General features: G+C 45.8%; 2 protein-coding genes across 7 annotated transcripts in view; both read right to left on the minus strand.

Annotated features, from left to right (window-relative positions):
• Positions 1-3,338, minus strand: part of sh3gl2a (SH3 domain containing GRB2 like 2a, endophilin A1) — a 42,993-nt gene extending 39,655 nt beyond the window's left edge. Inside the window, exon 1 of the mRNA XM_076974805.1 lies at positions 3,089-3,338. Within this exon, the coding sequence (XP_076830920.1) occupies positions 3,089-3,133 (45 nt within the window). The 5' untranslated portion in view covers positions 3,134-3,338. The remainder of the gene's footprint in view (positions 1-3,088) is intronic.
• Positions 3,339-14,026: 10,688 nt separating this feature from the next.
• Positions 14,027-21,920, minus strand: part of cntln (centlein, centrosomal protein) — a 104,543-nt gene continuing 96,649 nt past the window's right edge. For all 6 annotated transcript variants that reach the window (XM_076973813.1, XM_076973812.1, XM_076973810.1 and 3 more), the window contains one exon: positions 14,027-14,140. In XM_076973813.1, the coding sequence (XP_076829928.1) occupies positions 14,030-14,140 (111 nt within the window). In that variant the 3' untranslated portion in view covers positions 14,027-14,029. The remainder of the gene's footprint in view (positions 14,141-21,920) is intronic.

Below are 21,920 nucleotides of genomic sequence, written 5' to 3' on the forward strand. Positions count from 1 at the left end.
CTGTGTGTGTGTGTGTGTGTGTGTGTACACACACATACATACATACATACATACATATATATACATATATATATATATATATATATATATATATATATATATATATATATATATATATATATATATAAAATTTATAATGATATAATGATATGCACATATAGTAATTTAAAAAATTTCTATTATTGAAAGTTTTAAAAGAACACTAAATGTGAGCAGCATATGTGAGAATGTCCTCAAGACCAGGGGACAGAAACCACATGTCTCGTGAAGCTGGCAATGAGAGTGGAAGGTCTCCATGGTAATGGGTGTCAGCTTCAAAGAACCACACGTCCTAATCATACTGACACGACTGTAGAGTTTTGGCAGACACAGGCATCAGGGAAGCACCAGGACGGGTTGTTGGAATCAACGCTTCACTGGTCACACGTCACATACGATTCAGACAAGTACGAAACATATTCCTCAGAAACACTTAAATCTGCTGTAATCAATGTCATAGATCTTGATAAAATCCTACTTATCCAAGGAAGGCCACCCTCACCCTAACCCCTCCCACTGCCTTTAACCCCTCCCACTGCCTCTAACCCCTCCCACTGCCTCTAACCCCTCCCACTGCCTCTAACCCCTCCCACTGCCTCCAACCCCTCTAAAGCTTTGTCGAGACTCCCCCTTTAAAGGCACGTCCGCTTAACACCCTCTGTGTGCTACGTGCACTCACAAAACAATTACCAGGCAGAGAGGCCTGCCTTGCTGAGGTCTCCTCATTGGTCAATACAGGTAGATTATGTTAAAATACGTCATTTCTGACTATTGCACAACCTTGTTTTCAACCTCAAAACAACTATTTTAGTCATAGCTATTAGTTAAGCCCAGGATCCGTGTTCCAGGGTCATGGTGGTTGGTAATCCTTCGGTAACCTTGGTTATACACAGCAAAACACAAGAGGACAAACACTATTTTGATTCTAATATAGTGCAATGGAGGCAAAACACTGATACCTTCCTATGCAAACCACACTTAGAACATCACCCAGGAGCTCAACAAACAGGACGATCACAGCAGCCAATCAAAATGTGATTTATTACTGGGCTCATTTGCTTACCATGGTCTTCTCTGGTATTAGTGTCACAGGGGCCAGTATAGCGATAATGATTATAGGAATACTCCAGGGTCTGATCTGTGTAGAGATTCTTTAACATATGATTGATTCCCTTGAACAACGATTTTGAGGTGTTTCCATGATTTTACAAAAACGGTGTACTCTAAAGACCTTTATAATAGAAGGTCTAAAGACCTTCATAATATCTTATTATTATTATTATTATTATTATAATAGAGTCTGGAGCTAATGAGCTGCAAACCACGCTGAAACCCTTGCACATACACCAGGATTAAATGGTCCAAATATGGGTGTATAATATAGAGTTAAACATAAAATGTTTGTGTGATTTCCTGAGTGAAAATGGTGCAGATGTTGTGTGTGTGTGTGTGTGTGTGTGTGTGTGTGTGTGTGTGTGTGTGTGCGTGCGTGCGTGCGTGTGTGCACAGCTCCGAGTCATCTCCATACTCCCTGGCCTCTGGGTCATGAAACACACTGATGACATGAGCACCTGGGTCATGGAACACATTGATGCACAGCCATGCACAGAATATTGTACCTCCACCCAACCGCCCACTGTGTCCTGTGCAGGGTGGGGGGGTTATATTAGAGATCTGAGGGGTAAGGAAGATGGAGGAGGAGGTAAGCTCCAACATGGGGGCCACAACGGAGCGCCTCAGGGTGCTGCACAAGCACACGTGCTTACTAATAAAATACAGGGCTGCACACAAACAATGGAGGGTGAATGTCTCTTTACAGACGTTACAAAGACCACAACAATCACCCCTTTATTTTCTGAACTGCCACCCACTAAAAGCCTGGTATTAAAATACCAGCAGAAGCCCACCCGACCAAGGAGCAGTCCAGTACAGAGCCTGTACAGGTATCGGGACTCAGAGCACATTAACTGATGCCTGTTATGGGGTTAAGAATAATGGAGCAATCAGGTCAAAGTTAGAGGGACAATCTGGGGGTAAATTAAAGACAAAAGGGTCCTGCCACTTCAGGAATGTGCGGCACACACACACACACACACACACACACACACAGCTGACAAACACAGACCACAAAAAGTAACTCAATAAAATGTTCATTTGACCTTAATTTGATATTGTCTGCTACAGGTCTGTCTAATAAACTGTATAGTTAAAACAACTGAACTGACTGAACATTTGCAAACCATTAATGATTTTTCCAGGCAAGGTATTACTGGGACTGATCCAGCACACTGTTATTCTGTGGGATTTAAGCGCTATTTCAGTACTGACTAAGAAGACAAACATAAGGCCCTGTTATTTGACAGCGTGCCGGATGCAGTAGGTATGCGCCTTTCATGACGTCACAAAGCGTGCGTAAAGACCAATTTTAAAGGTCAGTGAGGTCAGCAGGCACCGTCGGTAAGGTAAGAGGACACAAGGTGCGCTCGCGGCCTACGTAAACCTCTCCGCCGAGACGCGCCAACCGGGGCACCCTTCACACGCGCGTGCTCGCCTTCACGCGGAAGCGACGCGAGCCACGAGCGGCGCCTCGCTGGAATGTCACCCGAAGGAGGAGCGCGATGCTGTACACAGCGTGATTCGTCACGTTTTCATACCATCTGTTGGACCTGCACCCACGTCTGCCAATGAGATTACAAAGAGCACAATAATTCCCCTTTACGGCGCCCGTCTCCCCGCGCGGACGGTAATTAGCGCGAGGAGGATGACTACAGCGTGATGCTGCTTCTTGGCGCTTAACCGCCACCGGGATGGCGAAGGCATCCACTGCTACAATACAGGACAGGTAGGCCTTCATTAGAAAATGGGTCCCATCTACGTAGGAACGCGTAAAGACTATCTTTAGTAAAATGGGTTTAAACGGGGACATTTTACTCTACATGGTCGGGATGCTTCCGCGCACGCTGCACAGGGACCTACTTCTCAGTCACCTTTCAAGACGATTCGAGCGTTCACTCGATATTGAGATGATCGTTGAAGTTCAGCGCCTTACCTGAGTGGCTTTGTGGAACTGTTTCTTCAGCCCTGCTACAGACATGGCTCCGAATGTCGCTCTTCTGCCCTGATTATTGTGTTTACCGTGGTAACGGCTGCGCACCAGCGCGTGAAGGTTCCGTCCTTGCGGGTCGGTGTGATGTGTTAGGAGGTAAACCCTCGTAGATTGTCTTCGACTGCTGGGGATCTCCGGTAGCGGGGGCTGGATTTAGATGTGATCGGACTACAGAGTACCAATCCACATGTCACCACGCCAATGACGTCGCATCACTACGCGACCAGCCCTCTTAAAGGTCCAGTAGAGATTCGCTGCTGCAGTTACCGCACACACAAGTACATTCAAAGGGGATCGTCACGCCATTTTAGATAGGAACCTTATTTTTTTATTATAAACTATGCGAATGCTGCTTTAACTTGGGCACAATGCAGCAAAATGCTTTACTGTGGCACAGACGGGAATTATATTACTACAGCGCAGCAAGAATGAACTGTTCTTAGCAACCCCAACATGCGTCGAGAGCCTTCATGTATTTACACGGACATTAGGCCGTTTAAAGCTGCAACAGCAGGAGATCCGCGTGCCAGCTCGACCGTTTGTGCAGTAGCGCTTGATGCAGGATGTTACTTTTGCATTTTGTGTTTTGAAATTTGGGTTTGTTGAGAAACCTCTTGCATTAATATTCTTGTATCAGAAGAACTCCAATATCCACAAATACACAATAAAATTTGTGGGGTGAAAATATATATTTTGCGAGATGTGGCAGAAAATAAATGATGCCCTGATGGTTGCTTGCAATGTTCTTCATGCAAAGACGCTCAGCACCATGGACAGCGATTCGGTTCAACAGTTAGCACGTGAGCTAGACAGAACCATTTACATTACAACAGGTCACACTCAGCGTAATGTCAGTGTAACGTTCATGTAACGTTCTGAATAATTTATAAGAAAGTAAAAAAAAACCTGCGCATTCCAAATTGCATTTACTATAGTAATACTATAGATTACTAAACCAATCCATTATGACATATCCGTAAATTATTTTTACATCATTGTAAAAACTGTTTACGGATACGTCAGAATGGATTGGTTTATTAATCTCAACGGATCAAACTGCCAGACATCGTGTACTTTTCCAGTGGTATAGTACAACGCTTGTGAGCACGTGGTCTGATAGGGTGGTGCTGGTGCTTGGGGGCGCTGTGACGTAACAGAGTTTATTCTAAGCGGGAGCGCGATATAAAGATGTGCGCGCGCGTCATAATCTGTACTAGACACGTCGTTTAAAGATGCCATCAAAGACCTGGAACCAAACCTATGCCCTTAAGTGTGTATAGAGAATATGTAAACGGATTCCGAAAGGTTGTTCTTAAGTTACAATGCCACAATGTGGAAATGTATACCGTTAAAAAGCGAAATAGTATAGTTATTATTTACCTACACTTACGTTTAGCTAACAAAGAAGCTATGACGCGTTTAGTTAGACTTTTCAATCGATTTGAACCACGCTTTAAAAATAACCGATTTAGAGGAACGATGGGCTCACGGATCGGACATCGCTGTTTCAGATAATCCTAATACGGCCAAAACAGAATTTTGAGAATATTAAGGATATTTGCTTCGTGTAGAAGAACACATGCTGCCTGTAGTAATGACACAGAATACTGTTGCAATCACAGCAGCTGTAAATCAGTCTTCACCTGCGCCTGTCACAGATTGCTGAACTGGATTGAACAATTTAATTTACCCAATACTTTGCAACGTTTAAACATGTCTCTAATAATTGATCGAAACCCACAAAAAACTGGAAACGATATATTCCACTATATTCACCATTTTTGCCGAGGATGTGAAATTCGATCTCTATCGAGTCACACTGGAGCCACATTAGAGGTATATACTTTAATCTGTCTGAAGTATATCTTGCCACTATCCACATATAAAATACGTGCTGACCTTACACAGCTTAGCTCGGCAATGCCTGGATATTCAGACTCTTCACGATTCAGTATTATGACTAACTGGGAGAGAAAATGCCGTATGAACAGATCGGTCGGCCAACTGTCTGAACCACAGCTGCATTAAGCAATTCTCACATCTCCATCAAAGGTTTTCCGACTTGATTAAAGCTGCTTTTAGATATTTTTCCAGCTATATAATATTTTGCTCGATTATGCACGTGATCATTTGGACTCCACAGCACAGCACTTACAGAAAATGGTCGCGTGCCATGTAACAGGAGCAGGTACAGTACATAAGATAAGGGTTGCGTCTGCCTATACTGTAGGTACTGCGTATACTGTATATCGCAGATAACCTCTATGCACTGCATCCACACCGTAGCATCGTGAGCTGGACACCGAAACGCACCCCGGAGTGGGAGGCCATCTGCTGTTAAACACCAAGCAGTGGTCGGCGTTATACTAGATACTCAGATGGTATGTGGGTGTTTATTTTGCATCTCGCACCCACATAGCTACATACACAACACACAAATGGCGGGAAGAGAACGCCAACAGAAACGCTGCAGCCTACTTAAGAATACGCGATAACTACATGTAGTCGTGAAACGTGGGGTAAAAAGGCGCTGACGGTTATTTTGATAGAGCAGGATTATCTAACCTCACACTATTGTTACGCTGTACAAAGAGAACTGACTAGAAAACCAACGCCTTATACCCTCCTGTTAAACGTCGAGATATTCTTGCATATAACGAGGCCTATTGTTTGTTCGTTGCATGCATGCCAAAAATCAGACATCTTGCATTTTGATCAACACGACTTCGCGGGTACATTAAAGACTGCACAGTTGAACAATAGTTCCATCTAGTGGTCATATGAAGGTATGACAGCTTGGGATCAACAACTAACAAATCGCACTCATCAATCCTAGGTAAATTTGCACGTATGAATTGTTTTCAAAAGCTAAATTTTGTTTTTATAATGTCTGAAAACGAGAGAGAAAATCCCTTAATATTTTATTTAACACACAAACCAGTGCTGTAAGAACGGTGTGCCGCGTAAGGAAATGGACAATGATACTTAAAAATCATACTAGAGAGACGCGACCAACACATTTGCAGGTACATCTTTAATAGGGTTATGGGGTGTTCTTGCTATCCTGAAGCAGGAACACGTGGGCGAGTGTAACAGTAACATGAGTCAGTTATTTAATGAGGAGGGGTCACTTCTCTGTTACACTGAATTTCTGTCCAGATATAACTTTCATCCGACTCCTGAGGAATTCTCCTCTGTCATCAATGCCATTCCTTCAGGCGTTTTAATGCTGTTTAGCGGTTAGGTGACAGGCCGACACCTTTGGCTGCACAGGGATCACTCCTCTGTATAACTGACTGTCCAGAAGGGAAAATCTGCCTTTCATCACAACCCCAAAAGAAAAAGAATAAAGAAATACGTGCTTTATTCCAAAAAGATATTGTTACCATCCCTTACATAACTGCATATTGGAGTCGCCTCAGCAACAACATTGACTGGGGAAAAGTTTGGATGCTCCCACATAAATTTTTAATTACAAACAAAGTTAAGGAGGTATCATATAAGATTTTACATAAATGCTACCCTGCCAACCATTATATGCAAAAATTCATCAACACAAGAAAAACATCAACACAAATTGCTCTTTTTGTAACTCCCATCCAGAAACAGTGGTTCATTTATTCTGGCATTGTTCGCAGAGCAAACAATTTTGGGGAGACCTCAGCAGATTTTTCATTGATCATCTCCTCAAAGATTTTGTTTTATACTGGGAAAATGTTGTCTTTGGCTTTCATAAGTATGCCAAGAAAGAGGGGAAATGCTATTTTTTACTAAACCTGATTTTGCTTCAAGCTAAATTTTTTATTCATAAAAGCAAGTTTGGTAAGAAAACCCCTTGTTTTTTAGTATTCAGAAAGGAAATGGAATATTATTTCAAATTGCTTGCTGATTCAACAAACAAGAAGGCTATCAGAACTTTGAATGTATGTTCCACTTATAACCTGTTTGTTTAATGTAGATAACCCCTGGCTCGTCTGGCTCATTTGTATGTTGTTTTTGTATACTGTTCGTTGTATACTTACCTCTGTGAAGTGTGATTTAATAATAATAATAAAAAAAATAGAGTGTAACAGTAACAAAGAACCATACAGCCACAAGCCTCAAAGTGAAACAAATACATCAGTGACAATGTAACAAATACATGAGTAACCTCAATGTTATTAATGTGCACTTAGAAATTAGCAGGTATCACCAAATGGCGGACCGCGGTCCGGATCCGGACCCGAACGCCGTCCTGTCCGGACCCAATCACATTCCTGATTAACTGGATACGGACCCAAATGGCAAAAAAATTTTAACGGGAGACTAAATTTTAATTTTATTTTCAGACGAGTGTTACGTTCACCACCCATTTGAGTGTTACGTTCGCTCCCCCCCCCCCCCCGCTCAACAACTTTCGTTCGCCACCGCGGACCCGGACCTAAGGTCTGAGCTATCTGCCAAAAATGGACCGCGGAAAGATTTAATTGATTACCCCTGGTTCAGAGCTACACGGACGTTCCCTTAGACGGGCTGTTTCGGATATACCAATGCTGCCACCTTGTGTATCTAAGTTCTTACTGCAATAAAATGCAAAACGTGTCTCCAAGGTAAGGATGGCGCCATCTAGTGTTACAATACGGAGCCTATTTTTAAAATTACTTGGAAGATTAACTTCAGTCTCACTGAAGTAGTAGCGAACCGTGACCAGTGGGCCCGGTCCCACCCCCCCTTTCCTAATTAACTGCAATAAATAAGATATAAAAAACTGAGACGACATGACAGCTTTAGAAATGCAATAAACAATAATATCTGTACTAGATAACTTCTTAAGCAAAATAAGGTTCCAACAAAATAAGGTTCACAGCTCCGTGTTCCTCGGGAGCGGAATATGTAAACAACGCGCACGAGGACATCAAAGGACTGAATCGAAACTAGCTAGCGGTGGTACGCTAACGACAGCTAGCGTTGCCACAGCGGGCGGAAATTATCATACAGTTAAGCCCGCCCACTAAGAGAGAAGATATGATTGGTCAATTTTACTGTCATTTGAAACTGGTATTGCGCTGAATTATAATTGCCAGGCCCTCTGTAAACGAACAGCGGGCATCACAGTCCTGATAGGGGGAGACACAGGCTCACAGGCTTCCACTTAACCCCTCACCTTCCAACACAGATTGAATAGACACGGTTGAATAATTTATTTGCTTATATTTCTGTAATTGTTTAGATGTCGATTGTCAAACTGTAAGTAGATAAAAAAATTGGATATATTATTTATATTTTAAGAATATTTTAGGCCCTCTGAGAGGGCGTAGAGGGCCCTGACGGTTCCCCACTGCACTGAAGTATTAACGAACTCACGTGTAAACACTGAACACGTATGATCACGCCACAATTACTCCCTCAACACCAAAATCACCTGTAAACATTGAACACAAATTTTTGTATCCCCACAGCAAATTCACTTCTGTAAACACTGAAAACACACAATACTACCACAACTTAAAGAGCTTTTAGTCTCATTTCAGGTCTTCAATGCCATGATGCTGCAGAGGTCAAGGGCACTGTAGTCATAGTGATGACTGAACTCTGAGATCTGAAATGAAGATACTATTCAGAGCATCAGCAGAGGGCTGGACAGTGAAACTGACACTACATAGAGATGTTGGGAAACTGTGACACTACACAGATGTTGGGTAACTGTGACACTACATAGAGAGGTTGGGTAACTGTGACACCCACCACACAGAGAGGTGGATAACTGTGACACCCACCACACAGAGAGGTTGGGTAACTGTGACACCCACCACACAGAGAGGTTGGGTAACTGTGACACTACATAGAGAGGTTGGGTAACTGACACACTACACAGAGAGGTTGGGTAACTGTGACACCCACCACACAGAGAGGTTGGGTAACTGTGACACTACACAGAGAGGTTGGGTAACTGACACACTACACAGAGAGGTTGGGTAACTGACACTACATAGAGAGGTTGGGTAACTGTGACACCCACCACACAGAGAGGTAGATAACTGTGACACCCACCACACAGAGAGGTGGATAACTGTGACACCCACCACACAGAGAGGTGGATAACTGTGACACCCACCACACAGAGAGGTTGGGTAACTGTGACACTACATAGAGAGGTTGGGTAACTGACACACACCACACAGAGAGGTTGGGTAACTGACACACACCACACAGAGAGGTTGGGTAACTGTGACACTACACAGAGGTTGGGTAACTGTGACACTACACAGAGAGGTTGGGTAACTGTGACACTACATAGAGAGGTTGGGTAATTGTGACACTACATAGAGAGGTTGGGTAACTGTGACACTACATAGAGAGGTTGGGTAACTGACACACTACACAGAGAGGTTGGGTAACTGACACTACACAGAGAGGTTGGGTAACTGACACTACACAGAGAGGTTGGGTAACTGTGACACTACACAGAGGTTGGGTAACTGTGACACTACATAGAGAGGTTGGGTAACTGTGACACTACATAGAGAGGTTGGGTAACTGACACTACATAGAGAGGTTGGGTAACTGACACACTACACAGAGAGGTTGGGTAACTGACACTACATAGAGAGGTTGGGTAACTGTGACACCACACAGAGAGGTAGATAACTGTGACACCCACCACACAGAGAGGTTGGGTAACTGACACACTACACAGAGAGGTTGGGTAACTGACACTACACAGAGAGGTTGGCTAACTGTGACACTACACAGAGAGGTTGGGTAACTGTGACACTACACAGAGAGGTTGGGTAACTGACACACTACACAGAGAGGTTGGGTAACTGACACTACATAGAGAGGTTGGGTAACTGTGACACCACACAGAGAGGTAGATAACTGTGACACCCACCACACAGAGAGGTTGGGTAACCAACACCCTAGATAGATGTTTGGTAACTGTGACACACCACACAGAGAGGTTGGGTATCCGAGACACAACATAGAGAAGTTGGGTAACTGACACCCTACATAGAGAGGTTGGGTAACTGTGACACACCACACAGAGAGGTTGGGTAACTGACACCACACAGAGATGTTGGGTAATTGACACTACACAGAGCAGTTGGGTAAATATAAATGTGCCATATTTTGTCAATTGTGATTTTTTACACCGCAATTGAAATTTATCCTCTGCTTTTAACAAATCTGTGCAGTTAGAACACACACACACACTAGTGATTACTAGGGGGCTGTGGATCACACGTGCCCAGAGCGGTGGGCAGCCCTAGCCCGGCGCCCGGGGAGCAGTTGGGGTTAGGTGCCTTGCTCAAGGGCACCTCAGTCATGGCCTCAGGTCTGGGAATCGAACCTGCGACCCTCTGGTCACAAGACCAGTTCCCTACCACCAGGCCATGACTGCCCCTGTAACTGTGACACTACATAGAGAGGTTGGGTAACTGTGACACTACACGGGGAGGTTGGGTAACTGACACCCTACATAGAGATGTTTGGTAACTGACACACCACACACAGAGGTTGGATAACTGTGAGACTACATAGACAGGTTGGGTAACACACTACACAGAGAGGTTGGGTAACTGACACTACATGGAGAGGTTGGATAACTGTGAAACTACATGGAGAGGTTGGGTAACTGACACACTACACAGAGAGGTTGGGTACAGAAACTCTTCTAGGTGCAGTACTCAGGGACACACGGCAGGATCTGAGGGGGTGAACTCACCCCTCTGCTCGCAAACACGGTGTTCTGTCCAAAAAGAGGGGAGGGTGGATTCTACCACTGATTCTGGGTGGAGACAGGGAGGAGCAGTATGACACAGGCAGACTTGATTCAAAACCAGAAAAAACAGAAAGGACAGAAGGGAGAGCATGACGATCCACAGATCTTGAAGGCCTGTAGCATCTGAAAACTGAGGTTCATCTCTCATTCACTCACACACCCTCCCACTCAGAGATGGTAATGCACCAGTAATTGGTCCCAGTGCTGTGCCTCTACCTCACCTCTGCCAGCAGGGGGCGCCAGCAGGCTGGCCGCAGGTCTGTGTATCCACTATGGGAGTACAAGCACTGTTAATGCTATGCAAACCTGCACCTCATTATTGTTTGGAGTCTCAACACTACTGCATTGAAAGTGAAGAGTGTGTGTGTGTAGGTGTTGGAGTATGTGTGTGTGTGTTTTGGTCAACTTTGAAGGGTGTGCTCTCCTTTTAGTTTAGGAAAGGAACGATTATACCTGAAACTATATAGCCTTGTTCATGGATGTGGTTTGATTACTTGCTGGTTTCAGCACTGATTTCATATTCTAAAGAACATTAATTACATTGCTTAATACATTTTTAAAGAGCTAGCTTGCTCTGTAGAACTGCTGGCCATACAGGACACAGTGCCTGAGCCCACAGCTCAACTCTGCCATCTGCTGGCTGTTATGTACTTAGCAAGGCATGGTGTGGGCCTCCATACCTTGTAATTAAGAAATTACAAAAAAAGAACCAGGCACCCACAAACACAGGCTTAAATTTAATAATCTGATTTTAAACAGAGCATAGAACACACACACACACACACACACACACACACACACACACACACACACACACACTCTTTCTTCAGTGACCACTGGAACCATTACAGCCCCTCCGTCCTCAGCAGGAGAGAGGTGGATGGAGCTCTGAGGTGGAGGGAGGTCTGAGGTGGAGGGAGGTCTGAGGTGGATGGAGCTCTGAGGTGGAGGGAGGTCTGAGGTTGAAAATGATCAGTGCCCAGGGAGGGCCACCAGGCCAGTGCCCAGGGAGAGGCGCTAGTCACACAAAAAGCTGGGCAGAGAGAGGTGGGGGGGGGGGGGGGGGGGGGTGTCTCATTCTCCATTCGTTTGGTGCATGTGGAATTACCCAGGCGTCCGGGCGGGCTGCAGTTTGCTCGGCGCTCTTTAGCATGTGCTGTGGTAGCTGGAGCAAGGCCAGGTTAATTAAACCTCGGGGAACGCGCCACATTTGAATATGTCACAGAGAGAATGTCCGTGGCAGCCGGATGGCGCGGGTAAGCAAACATGTTGACTATGCACTCTGCATAAGGAGGGTGCAGTGGAGGAACGACATGCCCGCGCCTCCATGCTAATTTACTCGGGCGGCACCATGCCCCCCCCCCCCCCCCCACGCCTCCGGAGTGGCGGCTCCTCGTGGTTATTAATGTTTGTCGTCAGACGCACTATGCTTGAGGACAGTGACTAGAAAACAGCACGTAGATATGGGACAAATATTGACAATAGCTCGCCCCTGGGTATTCCGAAAAGAAAAGATGCAAACTATGTTAATGAATGGTAATTAACCACCAGGGGGTGCCGATCGTGGATCACAGATAAATTGGTCCCCGAGTTGCTTGAGACTCAGTCCTGAGCTAATCCCTTATTATACAAAGATAAAGGAAAACGACCTCATTAGCATAAATTTGATGAGATAAAAAGTCAAATTATTCTTGTTAATTCCTGAACGGGTGATTTTTACATAAGGTTTTTAATTGTACATAAAAAGAAAAAAGGTGTGTGTCGTGGGGGAAGGGGGTTAAGACTGTGGATTAAAAGGAATGAAAATGGTTAGAAAGAAAAGAAAGGAAAAATTGAGCTATTGTTCAAGGTCACCAAACATGTTGGTAAATCTAAAATTATTATCAGCAGTATAAAATGTCTCAAGGTATTCCCAAGATGCTCAAATATAAAAAATTTAAATAGAAAAATATATCTCTGTGTAATATCTGTACTAAATGAAATTTTCTCTGGAATAATGAGTTTAAGGGAAGATGCCATAGACAAGTAGTCTGCTGTAGTCTATGTAAAGCGCCTCTGGTTAAACTGATCTTAGACCAAGCTGCTCTGCTCCTACTATGTGCTGATTTTATAAAAGTCCCAGGTTAATAAAAGTCCCCTAGAGATCATTAATACAACAGGTACTGATGGTTTCCCAGTGGGTGTTGGGACTATTTGCATGTGATTAAACAGTTGTACACAGTCTCCAAACCTGACGTGGCAAACATAATTATGACGATAGACTTTGGAAGCATGATGATAAATCGTCTTTTGTGTGGACACTTCAGATCTGATTTGACTGCTGTGTACAACCTCTGAGACACGAGAGACACCACAGCTTCTGTCCAGCCATTCACTGCATGTGTGAAGAGAATTGCAATCTTGACTTCTGAACCCAGCATCAAATAACATCACCTTCAAACAAGACCTGTTTCAATAAACCACAACCCCACGACTCTGTCAACAACTCATGCAGCGTCTGCACGATGTTCACTACTATCGGCAAGGTCTGTTACAGCAGAGAGGATCAAAAATTCAATTACTGCATAATACAATGAAGTAACTACTCACACATTGTGTACACAAGTATAATTTTTTATTAATTCAACCGTAAATACAAAATGTAAAAAAAAAAAAAAAGTTTTACGAAGGTGTGATTTTTGAGGGCAGGTACAGGAAGCACAAGGGCTCTGAGAACAGCTCGGGGTTACGAGCTCACTGGAACCTGTAAACAACCTGTGAATTTGAAGAACTGCATTGTTCAAATCTGCACAACTTTAAATCAAATCAAATAATTAATAAATATATTTATATATTAGGACCCTTAGGACAGCTCATGTGTGGAATGGAGTAAGAGTTGTGTAGAGGTGAGTTATAGAGAGAGGAGGCTTCAAGTGGGGCGGAAACCCGGTGTTTTACCCTCTGGGGCTGTGGGGCAGTCAGGCATCTACTCTGACTACATTTTCTCTGACCGACAGACATTTTCTCTGACTAGAATTTTTTCTGACTTTAGGATTTTCTCTGACTGTCAGGCATTTTCTCTGACTGTCAGGCATTTTCTCTGACTGTAGGATTTTCTCTGACTGTAGGATTTTCTCTGACTGTCAGGCGTTTTCTCTGACTGTAGTGCTGAGCAGGACGAGCTCCTCCGTCAGCACTCTCCACTCCTTCATCTTCACAAGCACGGCCTCCAGCAAGAGCCCTGCAGAGGGGACCTGCCGAGAGGAGAAGGAGGGGGAGAGAGAGAGAGAGAGTGTGTGTGAGTGATGTTCACCTCTGTGCTCTGGCTATAGCCTGCTGTATGGATGCTCTAAACCAGTACAAGGACTTTATGCTAATCAGCATTAGTGATCAAAGGAAACATACATAAATATTCAAACCAACTTTCTTTTCTGCAAGACACAAACCAACTTGCTTTTGTTTGTCCTTCACCAGGGAGATTTACATCAGGTCCCATAAATCAGCAGTGAACATGCTGTACTCTGAGGAGAGTGGATGGACTGCTATCAGACTCTCACAAGCACAGTACAGCAGGACCACAGTATAGAGCAATGCAGCAGGAAGGAGGGAATGGCAGAGGGTGTGTGTGTGTGTGTGTGTGTGTATGTACGCACAAATGAGTGTGCATGTGTGTATCTGGTTCATTAGGGAGAGGCAGCCATGGTGACTTATAGGACTAAGATTCTTTGCTGACTGCATCAGAAGCTTCCCAGAGCGGCTATATTACCCAATGAACACGCCTCTACCAGAGCGGCTATATTACACAATAAACACGCCTCTACCAGAGCGGCTATATTACACAATGAACACATCTCTTCCAGAGCGGCTATATTACACAATAAACACACCTCTTCCAGAGCGGCTATATTACACAATAAACACGCCTCTACCAGAGCGGCTATATTACACAATGAACACGCCTCTACCAGAGTGGCCATATTACACAATAAACATGCCTCTACCAGAGTGGCCATATTACACAATAAATACGCCTCTACCAGAGTGGCTATATTACACAATAAATACGCCTCTACCAGAGCGGCTGTTATACAATAAACACGCCTCTGTGTAATTATAATTACTGTTTTCAGATGTGATTACTTTGCTAAAATAAGGTTTACATGTCATTAAGACGGGTGCTTATATTTTTTGGAAATGATCAAAAAGGTGATAGAGTGAGTGAGAGAGAGAGAGAGAGAGAGAGAGAGAGAGAGAGAGAGAGAGGGAGAATGCATGTGTGTGTGAGTGAGAACGTGTGACGATGCAGTAGTGCTTGGTCTGCTGTTTCTAACGGCACTGCTGAGACTGGGTCTGCTATTATTTTTATCTATCATCTGTTTTAGCAGGTAGCCCCACCCCCCGGGGCAGGTCTTAGAAGCCCCCTCTTTTGAACAGTGCCCTCTGCTGGCCTGTCGTTAACCTGCTCAGCAAATGATCAGTCATTGACTTGCCGGGTCTGATGAGAACAGGAAAGAGCCTGAACGATGTAAAGGTGTTTCATGGGCCAATTAAGTGACAGTAGTATTACAGAGCCTGGGGCAAGTCTGTAGGCACAGCCACTGTGTTCTCTGAGCCTCTTCCTCCACTGGGGACCCCCCCCCCCCCCCCCCCCCCCACCACACACACACACACACACACACACGCGCGCGCACACACTCACGCACACACACACACACACCTTTGCTGAATGGATCGATCAGGGTGCTTTTGTTCTGGGCCTTAGGAGTATTCAAGGGTCCAATTTGGGTGAGGGGTGGAAGAGTGAGGGGAGGGATTAGCACATTTAGTGGGAGAGAAGTGACGTGTGCAGTGGGGAAGGAGGACTCCGTCCCTGTGGGAGCCCAGGTTCACTCTGCTTCTGCGGGATACTGTCACAATCCATCATATAGCATGGCGAGACGGCCAACAGCCCACCAGGAAACAGTACAACAGCCCACCAGGAAACAGTACAACAGCCCACCAGGAAACAGTACAACAGCCCACCAGGAAACAGTACAACAGCCCACCAGGAAATGGCACAACAGCCCACCAGGAAATGGCACAACAGTCCACCAGGAAATGGCACAACAGCCCATGAGGGAACCATTGTTTTTTTTGGGATAAATATCTGTCCCCAACTATTAGGTGCACAATGCCAGAGACTTTCTCTCTCTCTCTCTCTCTCTCTCTCTCTCACACACACACACAGAACAGGGGTATGGAAGAAAAAAAAGCCAAACTCATCACTACTTTCCCTGATCACAGGAGAATTAAAAAGCTTTCTGATCTTTGATCTTCACACTTTTGTTTTGAAATCAAAGTTATCAAACGGGAGGAATATAAACAAACAACAACACAGAGCACCAAAAACCTCCTCATGTCTGCATGTGATTACGAGATAATGAATGTGTCACAGAAACAGGAGGCCCAGGTAAAGGATGGGGAGCACCGGTCTATTCTTCTCAGCCTGTAATTACCCCCCCAGGGCCGTGTGCTCTCCAGCCTCGTGCCTGCCAGTGGGGACCCATATAAAAGGGAATTGGACACCTGGGACCACAGACAAGTGTAATAATAATAAAAAAACTCTTTCCCTCTCTCTTTTTTAATGTGTTGTTTGTAGCATCAGGTCTTAGTTCTGACCTACATAGAGAGAGCACATGGAGGAGAGTGGGCAGGACCCTCATACTCCTCCCACTCAGGATGAACCAGTAGCGGTCCTGCAGTGAGTCTGGGGGAGGGGCTTCAGAAAGTCTCGCCTCTGGGTGCACCACAGCATAATGTTCAGAGCTCACTCTTCAGATTCTAATGTTCAGAAAGCACTCTGTGTTCAGATTCTAATGTTTAAATACCCCACTCTTCAGATTCTAATGTTCAGAGAGCTATGTGCTCAGTTTCTAATGTTCAGGGAGCTGTCTCTTCAGTTTCTAATGTTCCTTAGCTCAGCATTTGAGGGTTTATAATTAGTAGAGAAATGCCTTCGGTACACAGACGTGCGCGCACACACACACACACACACACACACACACACACACACACACACACACACACACACACACACTTGTAGTGTGCTCTGAGGGAGTTTTTCCCCTCTCCTGTGGGAGGTAATGTGGCAGCAGCACAGAGCAGCAGTGTTTCAATAGTGTCGCTGCTGTAATTACCATAATCATTAAACGAGGCTTAATTAGTGGCACTTCTCCCAGTCACACTGCCAGCGTTGCTCTGCACTGCTAAATACCACACTGGTACCACACACACTACACTGGTACTGAACACACATACACATCACACTGGTACTGGACACACGCACATCACACTGGTACCACACACCACACTGGTACTGAACACACATACACATCACATTGGTACTGGACACACGCACATCACACTGGTACCACACACCACACACACTACACTGGTACTGAACACACATACACATCACACTGGTACTGGACACACGCACATCACACTGGTACCACACACCACACTGGTACTGAACACACATACACATCACATTGGTACTGGACACACGCACATCACACTGGTACCACACACCACACACACTACATTGGTACTGAACACACATACACATCGCATTGGTACCACACACACTACACTGGTACTGAACACACATACACACTACACTGGTACTGAACACACATACACATTACATTGGTACTGGACACACGCACATCACACTGGTACCACACACACTACATTGGTACTGAACACACATACACATCGCATTGGTACCACACACACTACACTGGTACTGAACACACATTCACATCACATTGGTACTGGACACACGCACATCACACTTGTACCACACACACACACACTACACTGGTACTGGACACACATACACATCACATTGGTACTGGACACACATACACATCACATTGGTACCACATACACTACATTGGTACTGAACACACACACATCACATTGGTACTGGACACACGCACATCACACTGGTACTGAACACACATACACATCACACTGGTACCACACACACACTACATTGGTATTGAACACACATACACATCACATTGGTACTGGACACACGAACATCACACTGGTACCACACACCACACACACTACACTGGTACTGAACACACATACACATCACATTGGTACTGGACACACGCACATCACACTGGTACCACACACCACACAGGTACTGAACACACATACACATCACATTGGTACTGGACACACGCACATCACACTGGTACCACACACCACACACACTACACTGGTACTGAACACACATACACATAGGTACTGGACACACGCACATCACACTGGTACCACACACCACACATACACATCGGTACTGGACACACGCACATCACACTGATACTGGACCGGTGATGTCAGTAACAATCTGACCGTTTTTTCCAGTAATAAATCATCTAACAAGTTACTATTTCCAATCCAGTAATCAGATTAAAGTTACTTATCCAAGTTACTATTGTTACTATTTTTGTAATTTTTCTTAGTAAAATTTTTTTTTCTTGTGTCTAGGGGAGTAACGCTTATTAAGTCACGCTTTCAGGACTTGCGTGTAATACCATGTAACTCACGTGTAATACCATGTAACTCACGTGTAATACCATGTAACTCACGTGTAATACCACGCAGCAACACAAACGTAATGTCAGGAGATACATTGTTTAAATGTCAAGAGATACATTGTTACTGTTAAAAATTAATTTTGTCGTCGGCAGCTGCTGAATGTAACTAATATAGTAACTTGTAATCTAACACACAAACAGATACTGGACAAACACACACTGGTACTGGACACACACACACATCATACTGGTATTAGACACACACACACACAGGTAATGGACAAACACACATCAAATGTACTGGACACACACACCACACTGCATAGACATCCACACACATCACCCTTGATCACACTTGTCAGCAACCGTCTACATAACAAAAAAAAAAAAAAAACAAACAACAAATAACAAAACACTTCAATTAAGGGCCCACAGTGGACCTGGAGCATAAATCCAGATTTTGCCAAAATGTAACTCTTAAATCTTGATGCTATACAAGTGTTGTAGGAGTCATAACGAAGGGAAAGTAGCAGGAGAACAGGGGAAACGTTGCACGTTATTGTGTGGAATGAATGTGAGAGGTGAGTGATGTTCACCGGTGCTAGCACAGTCTCCCCACACGTTCAGAACAGCCACGCTCTCATTCACCTCCAGGTAATACTTAACCCACCATAAATAAACTCCTGCAATTACCAGGCTACAGTTAGAGGTGCCAGGAGGAGCAGGGAGCAGACGCAGGCCGAGCCTGGGGGGCTGTGTGCAGGGGCTGCCGGGAGGAGCAGGGAGCAGACGCAGGCCGAGCCTGGGGGGCTGTGTGCAGGGGCTGCCGGGAGGAGCAGGGAGCAGACGCAGGCCGAGCCTGGGGGGCTGTGTGCAGGGGCTGCTGGGAGGAGCAGGGAGCAGGCGCAGGCCGAGCCTGGGGGGCTGTGTGCAGGGGCCGCTGGGAGTGCTCAGGCCTGGGCAGCTGTGTGGCAGGATGGAGAACGCAGCTCTGCAGTGCGACAGGGACAGAATGACGAGAGGGACGCCTCACGGCCGGACACGAGGAAGACGTGGTTACCCAGGAACACTGCTCGTGCACGTCCGCGCAGAACCTTGCCCTCAAGCGCCTCAGGCTGCTCCCTTTAAAATGTCCTGATTTCTCACCACGTGAATCCGCAACCTGGTTTTGATCTTGTACAGGTCCAGTTGGTGATTTCCTTTATCTCTTGTACGACTCCAGTGTCATGTATGCTGTGATCTTCTAGTCAGGATCCGGTGTTGGCCAGAGAAGGACGCTTTCCCCCGTTTCAGTCTTGGCTTCTCATAAGGTTTCTTCCTCCTGCGTCTCATGGAGATTCCCCCTGCCAAGGTCGCCCATGGCTTCTTCATTAGGGGTCATGGACATGGATTTCAGTGCATTCACTCTGAATCGGTTCAAAGTGCTTTAAAACAGAACGGCGAGTCAGACCATTACTAGGCATAACGGTGTAACGGCTCCTGAAGTGGTCTTAGTCTGCCGTGTTTGTATTCAATTAAATTCAATGTTCCACTGGAAATGGGACAGACACACACAGCGGACTGGTCAGTCATCAGACCCCTGTCTACGACAGTCTTCAGCTAAGACAGCCACACAGAGACAGACGATGGACAGACCCACACAAGAGAGATGGACAGGGAGACAGACAGGAAAACAGATACAGGCACATTCGCACACATCCACACACACACACACACACACACACCATTTTCTCTTCCCCCCTGAAGCTTCTGTGGCCTCTGGTGCATTCACTGCTGCAGTCCCAAGGCCAACCAGGCGATGGCGCTAGCAGGAACACACGCAGGCAGGCAGTATTGACACACACCGCTTCCTCTCTCTAATCTTTCCCACAGAAATCTCCTCTGCCAACAACCTCGCCTTGATCCTGCATCACGGGCTAGCTTCAGAGGCCTCCCCAGGGCCGGGAGTTTATTAAGAGAAAGAGAGAGGGAGAGAGACAGAGGGAGGGGAAAAACAGAGAGAAGACGACTGACTTGAAAGGAGAGAAAAACTAGCGCGAGGGTCAGTGTGGCGGTGTTGGCGGGTTCCCGTGGGAACCGACGCTGGTCTCTGGCTTGTCATCGGGCAAGCGACTGCATGGGCTAGACTGAGGAAACATCGATACCAGTGTGTGTTTGTGTGTGAGTGTGTGTGTGTGTGTGTGTGTGTGTGTGTGTGTGTGTGTGTGTGTCGATAGCAGCCCGTGGAAAGAGTCTCTGGTGAACCCTTGCTCATTCTCTCAGCATTGACAAGCCAGTCAGATCAATACTCTACTCACCATTAACAAGCTGCCTCAGGGTCTCCCAGTGAGGGAGGGGGGGGGGGGGTAGGGAGAGAGAAGGAAAGGAAGAACGGAGAGAAAGAGAGATCCGGGAAGCAAGGGAAGAAGAGAGAAAGAAGGAAACTCAAAAGGGTGCAGGCAGCAGTCCCTGAGGTGTCAAACAGAAACATTTGGATTGGCTGCAGGTTCGGTACTGGTCAAAGGTCAAAGCCACTAGTGTGATGGCAACAGACTAGAGGGCATGAATCAGCCTGAAGATCCATGTTTACATACTGCCAACAGACACAGACACACCAACACACACAACTAACCAGTTAGCTACCAACTGAGCTAGAAAACAATGCCCTGACGATGGTGATGGTTGTGAGGCAGAAACAGCTGAAACATGTCACCATCTCATGGAGGGGGGAGTAAAACCAGGGGCTCGGTGTGCGAGCAGAGACACTGGTTTAACGGTAAGAACAGTAGTCAGATTCCTACACAAAGAGTAAGGCTGACTTCTGCTCATCCACTCTGGCCAGTCAGTGCTGCTCTGGGCATTTTCAGCTACGGCTTCATTAACAACATGATGCAATGAAATTAGTCTGTTTGTTGCCCAATTTGCTCCCTAATGACAGCAGACAGCAGCAGCAGGAGAGTCCCGCCCTATATACGCCATCTAACAGCACATGATTGGCTAGCATCGCTCTGATTGGCAGGGGGAGAGACAGTAAACCATCCCTGTGGTCTTTTGTAGTCTGAGGGATTTGATGTAAGACAGGATGCATCCTCCTTAGCCGGCTGCTCCTCCTGAAGCATCTGATAAACTCTGAATGCTTAAACATTGTTAATGTAGAGGAACTGCGCCTGCTGCAAGACGTCTGGTTCCTCTATAACAGCCGGCTGTGTGTAACAGTGCTGTTCTGATGGTGTAGGTCTGATGGTGTGGGCCTGACGGTGCGGGTCTGACGGTGCGGGTCTGACGGTGCGGGCCTGACGGTGCGGGCCTGACGGTGCGGGCCTGACGGTGCGGGCCTGACGGTGTGGGCCTGACGGTGTGGGTCTGATGGTGCAGGTCTGATGGTGCGGGTCTGATGGTGTAGGTCTGATGGTGTGGGTCTGATGGTGCGGGTCTGATGGTGTGGGTCTGATGGTGTGGG

Source organism: Brachyhypopomus gauderio, chromosome 15 (assembly GCF_052324685.1).
Source record: "Brachyhypopomus gauderio isolate BG-103 chromosome 15, BGAUD_0.2, whole genome shotgun sequence".
In the NCBI taxonomy this organism is placed as follows: domain Eukaryota; kingdom Metazoa; phylum Chordata; class Actinopteri; order Gymnotiformes; family Hypopomidae; genus Brachyhypopomus; species Brachyhypopomus gauderio.